The sequence below is a fragment of the Sinocyclocheilus rhinocerous genome, unplaced genomic scaffold (assembly GCF_001515625.1).
Source record: "Sinocyclocheilus rhinocerous isolate Xijiao unplaced genomic scaffold, SAMN03320098_v1.1 scaffold28, whole genome shotgun sequence".
In the NCBI taxonomy this organism is placed as follows: Eukaryota; Metazoa; Chordata; class Actinopteri; order Cypriniformes; family Cyprinidae; genus Sinocyclocheilus; species Sinocyclocheilus rhinocerous.
Window position 1 is genome coordinate 11,122 of NW_015652416.1, and position 8,749 is coordinate 19,870.

Sequence of the window (8,749 nt, forward strand, 5' to 3'; positions counted from 1 at the left end):
AATTTAGAAGTTTAACTAAAACCACAATTTTATTGTTTTAGTCCTTAACATGTCAGATGGCAATCAGCAAGAAATGCTTTCATTCTTAATTGTCTTCCCTATATTTTCCCATATATATTAATATGACAATTTGTGTCAGGATTGAAGACTGTAACACATTTGAAGTGAACACATTGCCTTTAATTTTGGTTTTGTTTGTCTCTCATATTGTCCCCATCTTTCTGGGTAAACATATCTGCATGGCCAACACTGTCTTTCTGCTGCAAATGTGGGTGCAATTTCTGATGTGTGCTTGTCAAAGTTGATGCTTGTCAAAGTTTAAATGGACATATTACCTCAAAAATTCAATTTATAACAAAAATATGAGTTGTCATGATGTTGGTAAGTATATATTTACTGAAACCACGACTATTTTATTATTATTATTTTTTTCATTAAAATTATTAATAAATGAAGTAAATAGCTCAACCCTTTCACAAGTTTACAACCCCGTAACAATGAGAAATACATATATTTGTGACGGGGTTGTGGTTTTTCTCTTAAAATGGCCACTGCTCTTCAAGTAGTTCGGAGAGTAGACCATATATGGAAGCAATACAATAAATACAATGCATATACTTATGGATTAAAACAAAATGTTGAAAAATAATAATTTTCCATCTTAATCTTACGTGACGGGGCTGAGTTGTTAAGCTTGACAGTACCCTCCCTGACTATAATATACCTCAAAAATATGAATAATACGTATGATACTACTAACAATTTTCTGCACCACTATTAAAGAGACCTGAATGATGTCATTTCTGGTAAATGATGTTACATGTGAGTGGAGTCTAAATTATTATGGGCGTAGAATGCGCACATTAGTGTGACAGGGTTGAGTTCAGACTGAGGGACATAACTTTAAAGTCTGTTTTTTTAGTTTTATTATTCAGTATAATGGGTCTACTAAAGTACTGTGAAAAGCTTCTAACAATTCATTTTGGTGAACCACCACTTTAAAAACTCTGAATCCCAGGAATGACCCATGTATCATTATACACATTGTTCTATCCATCCATCTTTCTATTGTTCCATCCATCCATCCATCCAATTCAAAATCAATCCATGTGGAAAGGTTTTAGTGGTTCTTGCAGTTACTAGCACTTAAAAATGTCCTTGTGTGAAATAATTTTAGTTCTTTTTTTCCCCTGACAATTATCTTTGCAACTCAAACTACAAGGGAATTTGCAAGGGAATAAATGTCAGGCTCAGTATGGTCAGGCTTGAAATGTCACTGAAAAACAATGAGAACTAATTATATAACCAATTAGATTGTAACAAGTTATCCCATTCCATTGTGTTTATCACAAACCATAATCATTTAGTTCAATCAGTGAAATCAAAGTAATATAGGGCGGTGTGGCAAGTTGATGAAGATGTTGGGTGGAAACCAAAATAGCACAAGCGCAAAACTCTCAAGAAGTGCTCAACGAGCTTTCATCACTGTACTTTTGAAAACAGGGTTGCTCTGAAATGACTGTCTACTGTAAAGCATTTTATAATCTCCTAAATTACTCTATTATGTATTACAGACAATTATTATAATGCTCGGCCAGTCTTACCCATAATTAATCTGACATGCTGCAGACCAAGTACATCAATACAGAAAAAAAATCCAAAAGAAAAACATGTATTTGGAAAGATTTGGGCATTTTCTCCTATTTAGCTACATCACAGAAACTAGTAGACTTTTCATGTTACACTGTAAAAAAAAATCCGTAAAATTTATGGTAAAAGCTGTGGTTGCCGGAATTTTACCGTAAAAACTACGGTAGCAACGTTTTAGGTTTTACGGATTTAACTTAAATTTACAGTAAAATACCGTAATTTCATTAACTGATATAATGTTAATATACCAACCTATTGAAGTACTGAAATCTGTTTTGTACCTTTGTAATACACTGATAACCACCAAATGCAGGTGGTGATGAGAAAGTCACATGATGAACCAAAGCCCAAAGAGCAGGACAGGGCATGCGGCCGGTCTGTTTGCAATATCAGCCCGTGTGGTGATTTCAAAGTCATACAAGCTTGTGGAAGTGACGGTAAGAGCTGTAAATCTTCTCATTGCACTGCATGCTGGGAATAAAACGTCTAATATCAAGGTCTGATCTTTGATTGTTTTCTGCTCTTTCTTGTCCTCAGATGCAGTTCTGCAGGTGTGCACTGTTGACCTCCTTAAAGACAGAAAAGGGCAAAATCGACTGGAACATCACACAGGTTGTTATCAGAGTGATCACCTTATCGTTCGCAGAGGGCAGTGTTTTCAGATGTGGGTTGAGCTGAGCCGAGCTTTCATTCCAAATAGAGACAAATTTCACCTGGAGCTGAAACTTGGTCAGTTATAGCCTTTTTTTTAACAACCACGTGACAAACAGTTTATTATTTCAGCCTCACTAGAACACTTGTTCTTCTGTGCATGTTACAGGTCACATCCCATCCATCCGGGACGGCACTTATGTAATCGTTCCAATAGTGGAAGAATTCAAGAAAGACTGCTGGGGGGCAAAGATTGTGGAACAAGGACAAAACCGAATCAAACTGTGTGTGCACTCTGTTCCGACTGCTTGCGTTGGACGATACCAGCTCAGTGTCGTGACACACTGTCCAGGAGGCAGATTCACTTTACCTTGTGTTCCTCAAAATGACATTTACATGTTGTTCAACCCCTGGTGTAAAGGTATGCATTTCATTACACATCTGAAACACAAACACACACATGCACAATTGTCAGCAACAAAAAATATACTTAATTCAACTATCTCTGTTTCTTTATCAGATGACTGTGTGTACCTGGAAGATGACTCAGAGAGAGTTGAGTATGTGCTGAATGACATGGGCAGAATCTACTATGGAACTAAGCAGCAGATTGGCTGCAGAACATGGAACTTTGGTCAAGTAAGAGCCAAACTTGTCACTCAAAGTTTGCAGAACACAGTAGCTAATAGAAACTCAAATCTGAGACTCTGTAATGTGTAGAAAGCTATTACCAGAAAGGTAATTGGCTATAATGTTTCTATATTTTCTTCCTCTCTGCTCTCTGTTTCTTAGTTCGAGGAGGGAATCTTGTCTGCATGTATTTATGTGTTGGAGAAGAGTTGTACACCTTGCTCAGGATGGGGAAACCCCATTAACATTTCCAGAGTGGTGTCTGACATGGTGAGTCTTCATTTTCTTCTTATCTGCACCCTGATTTGAAGCTGAAAAGCCTGACACAATACCCTGATTTGCTTTGTTTTGAGTGCAGTGCATCTGCATGAAGCTTTTCAATCATCTCTCCTTATCAGGTTATTGCCAACAAAGACTGTGGTGTGCTGGTGGGTAACTGGTCAAACTGCTATGGAGATGGAACTGCTCCGACATCCTGGTGCAGCAGCAGTGCCATCCTGAAACAATACCACAAATGTGGAGGAATACCGGTCAAATATGGACAGAGCTCGGCCTTTGCTGGAGTCACCAACACACGTAAGAGTTCCTGCAGACTGGACAAGGAGAAAACATTTTGAGAAAGTGATTATAGATGTAATGCATTTATTTCTCTTCTCTTTCTCGTAGTGTTGAGGTGTTTGGGAATTCCTGCTCGTCCAGTTTCAAACTTCTGTTCTGCTCATGACACTGACGTTTGTTTGACATCTGACATCTATTTGGATGAGAAATTCCAGCTGATTGATCACATGAACTGTAATTCAATCTGGTAAGTATTATTCTTACAAACAAAGTTTTTACACTGTTGCATGTGTAGACTATATTGATATATAGTCTCTGAAGTTGTTAAATTTTGTTATCACTCTTTTCTATTCCTTTCACAGTTTGTTTTCTCTTTTTATGATTCTTCTCCTCTTCCATGTAGGAACTACCACGTGTGGAATGAGGCCTGGATGACTCGGTCAGACCTGCCATCTGGTTTCGGAGGTTGGCAGGTGGTTGATTCCACTCCTCAACTGACCAGCCAGGGCTTCTTCCGCTGCGGCCCCACCTCTGTTGCTGCGATCCGCAGTGGACAGACCTTCCTGAAGCATGATGTACCATTTGTTTTTGCTGAAGTGCGTCAGTTCCTTAATATTCCGTTTTGACGTTTCTGTCCCATGTAAACACAAGTGCTAGCGTAGTACTGTTGATTGTGTTTTAGGTGAACAATGATAGAGTCTACTGGCAGCAGAGACGTAATGGGACATTTGGTGTTGTCCATGTTGAAAAAAATGCAGTTGGTCACTGCATCAGCACCAAAGCTGTCGGCTCAGACAAACGCTTTGATATCACACACCTCTACAAACATCCACGAGGTGAAATCTCACACATCTCAGTAAGTTAACAGTCACAATTAGGAAATGTCTTGATGTTAAATGTCGACTTTATTAACATTAATCAGGTACGGAGGAAGAGCGCATTGCTTTAGAAACAGCAATTCGTCATGGCTCCAAGCGGTGTACCTACCCATTGCCCTGTGCTGAGGATGTGACTGTTAAAGTCACCATGCAGGGTGATGGACCATGCGTGGGCAAGGATGCTGTGCTTTCCATCGTTTTGAAGAATAAATGCAACTCACCTCGTACCGTCACCCTGTACAGTCAAGTGGCAGCCACATACTACACCGGAGTCCATAATGCCGTAGTGAGGAAGAGCCAAATTAACATTGAGATGAAGGCCTGTGAGGGTAAGCGATGATAATCAACCCTGTACTGTAAGAGAAAGATTGCAACTGTTTTAAAAGTATACTTGAAATAATTCAGTGTTTAACTCTTTGTTCTGTAGTCCAGACTGTACCTTGGACCCTGCGATATGATGAGTATAATAACCACCTAGTAGACCAGGCAGCCTTGATGCTCCATCTCTTTGGACACGTGGCTCAGACCAAGCAGATTCTTGCAACCCAGTTCCATTTCAGACTGCGCACACCAGATCTTGTCATTTCTGTGAGTTTAGCAGGTTCTGTCTTTTTAAATCTTCATGGGTTGCTAATGACCTAAAGGGTAACAATTACATTTTTGGTGGAAACTGACCACTGATCATGAATTTTGCCTAAATGTGTAAAATGTTATGGTATATAAAATTGTGACATTTTTACCTTTCAGCCTGTATGTGATGCTGTTGTGGGTCAAGAAGTGCCAGTAAAAATCACATTCCAGAATCCACTTTCTTGCAGTCTAAAGAATGTGATATTCCGTATTGAGGGTCTGGGACTGAAGCATGCCAGACTTGTTAAATATGGGTAAGATTAATTCAACCCTGACCTCACAGGAAAACGTACCTATTTATATTACTACATGTAATATTTCTCTCTCTTTCTCAGTGATATTGCAAGCCTGGCCACAGTGAACCTGAGAGAGACATTTGTTCCAGTGCGGCATGGCACACATAAAATTCTGGCATCACTTGACTGTTCCCAACTTAATCAAGTCCATGGAGTTGCCAACATTACTGTTAAAAAGTGAAAAAGTATTTAATTACCTGAAGAGAAGAAATGGCTGTTGCTTTGAACTGTAAACTTGTTCATAAGGATCTCAGATACACAGTTTTTTTATGTTGTTGTGAAAGAAAAACTTTCATTAAAAACTCAAATATTTGTGGTTGTTTTATGGTGGATGTTCTTCATTCAGGTGTATTGTTAATTGCTGCCTCAGCATTAAAAATATTAATAATTTAATAACTTTGATATGTGGTTATAAGAGTGGGCGAACTGAGAAACATTCATTATGAAAGTTGTGCCTACTATATGTTGCAATACATTCAAATGATAATAAATGTATATATATAAAAACACCCATCTCTGTGTCAATATTTATAGTAGGTGTATACAGGCAGTGGGATGGCCTATGGTGTGTGCAAGTATATTTGTATATAAACATGCTGCTGCCAGGAAAGAAATAATGAAAAAGAAAGAAAGAAAGACAACCAAACACATTCTGTGGACATTTTTTTTTTTAATTCAAATTTTACTCAAATTGTGTTGATCATATAATTTGCAAAATATTTGTATTGTTTAAACTTATAAGTATTAAATAAAATTATTTTCACTAACTCCACTTTGAGTATTAAAGGGGTCATATGATGCTTTTTTAAAGATCATTATTTTATTGAAATAAAATAAAAAGTAAGTTTTATTTATACATATCCAGGATAGACACCTATAACGTAACTTACAGTCCATTCTCTACTGATCAAAAGTCTAGACTTTTACGAAGGATGCACAAACATATACACACAAAATATTTCATGCAGTTAAAGGCAAGGAAAAATATTTTGTGCAAGACTGAAGTTTTATGTTTATGTATCCATCACAAGCTATTGTCTGCTGGAAAAAATGTGTGGTGAGCTATAACAAATAAAGTTTTGTACTGGTTTGGATAAAACACACCCCTCAGTAGGCTTACATTGCAGATCTGTATGATGAGAGTATAAGTTCACAGAATTAAATCCATTCAGTCAGTCAGTCATATTTATTTATAAAGCACATTTAAAAACAACAGCTGTTGGCCAAAGTGCTGTACAATGTTTAAGCAAGTACCCTAAATAAGTAGTAAACATAGAAAACACCAACAAACAATACACAACAATTATACCACCGCACCTACTTATGACCATATGCAACAGTAAATAAATGAGTTTTAAGAAGAGATTTAAAATCAATGTATGTTGGTGCAGTTTTTATGTAGAATGGCAAATTGTTCCAAAGCTGTGGCGCAACCACTGAAAAGGCATGGTCTCCTTTCAATTTTAAGCGTGTTCTTGGAACAGTCAACTGTACACTACTGGTTGATCGGAGTTCTCTGGATGCATTATGGTGAAACCATGAACAACATCATTATTTTATTTTACACAGGAACCAGCTATTCTTTATCAAAAACAAACCTATCTATAAACCCCTGGGCAAATGTTTACGTGAACCCATATGTAAACCCATGCGTTAACCCTTGCACTACTCCATGTGTTACTCCTTGCGCTACTCCGTATGCTACAACATATGCTACTCCTTGCACTACTCCATGTGCTACTCCATACACTAATCCTTACGGCTTTGTCACTCACGTCGTGATTAAGAAGTCGTCATCAAGGAATGCGTAGATGTTGTGAAGGCAATGGTAAGAGTCATAGATCTTTGTCCTGCAATGCATGATGGGAATGATCCTTACTCATAATAACTTAGTGAATGATCTGTTAATTACATGTTTTCTGCTTTTTTTCATTTTCTCAGATGCTGTCCTCCGGGTGAGTAAAGTTGACCTTCTCAAATGCAGGACCGGACAGAATCGTCAGGAGCATCACACACATTGTTTCCTTGATGATCATCTCATCGTCCGCAGAGGACAGTGTTTCAATATGTGGGTTGATCTGTGCCGTCCTTTCAATCCCAGTTGTGACAAGCTTCACCTGGAGCTCAAACTAGGTTAGTTACTATATGACCCATGACAACAGAGGACATGCAAATACAGTATGTAGAGGAGGAACATGTGACGAGCTGAACCAGCATTTCACCCTCACTGGAAATCTCTTGTTCTTCTGTGTGTTTTACAGGTCACATCCCATCCATCCGGGACAGCACTTATGTGATCGTTCCAATAGTGGAAGAATTCAAGAAAGACTGCTGGGGGGCAAAGATTGTGGAACAAGGACAAAACCGAATCAAACTGTGTGTGCACTCTGTTCCGACTGCTTGCGTTGGACGATACCAGCTCAGTGTCGTGACACACTGTCCAGGAGGCAGATTCACTTTACCTTGTGTTCCTCAAAATGACATTTACATGTTGTTCAACCCCTGGTGTAAAGGTATGCATTTCATTACACATCTGAAACCTGAATATATGAAAAAGAAATAGAATACGGAAAGAAAGAAAACTTAATGAAGATTTTCCATTTAAAGTCAAATTTTCTTTTTATCAGATGACTGTGTGTACCTGAGCGATGACGCAGAGAGAGCTGAGTATGTGTTGAATGACATGGGCAGAATCTACTATGGAACTAAGCAGCAGATTGGCAGCAGAACATGGAACTTTGGTCAAGTAAGAACTAAACATTTATTGCAAAAGTGCCTACACATCAGTTACATTGTAAATCCACTGATTTCAAGGAGAATGGTGACAAGAAAATGTCACAAAAAATTTTCTATCAGATCTTTTTCTAGTATGTAGGCACCCTAAGTTACAAGAGTGTGCATTAAAAGTGCTGGAACCCAGTTGAGGTTACTCCTGGATGATTCATGAAATATAATTCCACAGAACAACCTTTACTATAAAACATTTTCATGCACAAAAGAGCATGACATATTTTTGAGTCTCTAATTTCCTCTCTCCTCTGTCTAATTTTTAGTTCGAGGAGGGAATCTTGTCTGCGTGTATTTATGTGTTGGAGAAGAGCTGCACACCTTGCTCAGGATGGGGAATCCCCATTAACACTTTCAGAGTAGTGTCTGACATGGTGAGTTTTCATTTACTTCTTATCAATACCATAATTTCATGTTGGAAAGACTTTAAAATGGTCCGATTTGTTCTCTTCTGAGTGTGGTACTTCTGCATGAAACTTGCTGCATTCAAAATAAAATAGTTTTAATCATCTCTCCTTATCAGGTTATTGCCAACAAAGACTGTGGTGTGCTGGTGGGTATATACAAAAAAGTATATAATATACAAAAAAGGCCAAATATCTATATATTTAGTTATATCTATATAGTTAAGAACGACAGAACAGTATAAGACAGAATATATATATATAT

At 37.9% G+C, this 8,749-nt stretch overlaps 1 protein-coding gene across 1 annotated transcript; it reads left to right on the plus strand.

The window, feature by feature from the left end:
* The first annotated feature begins 1,985 nt into the window (after positions 1 to 1,985).
* Positions 1,986 to 5,474, plus strand: LOC107714910 (protein-glutamine gamma-glutamyltransferase K-like). The gene is made up of 13 exons (XM_016520907.1): positions 1,986 to 2,087; positions 2,184 to 2,379; positions 2,471 to 2,722; positions 2,822 to 2,940; positions 3,094 to 3,201; positions 3,330 to 3,507; positions 3,598 to 3,736; positions 3,893 to 4,085; positions 4,172 to 4,325; positions 4,412 to 4,696; positions 4,795 to 4,955; positions 5,115 to 5,251; positions 5,333 to 5,474. Exons 1-13 carry the CDS (start codon positions 1,986 to 1,988, stop codon positions 5,472 to 5,474), a joined length of 2,166 nt encoding a protein of 721 aa, XP_016376393.1.
* Positions 5,475 to 8,749: the final 3,275 nt, after the last annotated feature.

Excerpts from the sequence above, each read along its gene's own strand:
- LOC107714910 (XM_016520907.1), top strand. The coding sequence starts at position 1,986 with ATGAACCAAAGCCCAAAGAGCAGGACAGGGCATGCGGCCGGTCTGTTT. Across the intron at positions 3,508-3,597 it reads TGCTGGAGTCACCAACACAC|TGTTGAGGTGTTTGGGAATT; the intron begins GTAAGAGTTCCT and ends TCTTTCTCGTAG. Across the intron at positions 3,737-3,892 it reads ATGAACTGTAATTCAATCTG|GAACTACCACGTGTGGAATG; the intron begins GTAAGTATTATT and ends TCTTCCATGTAG.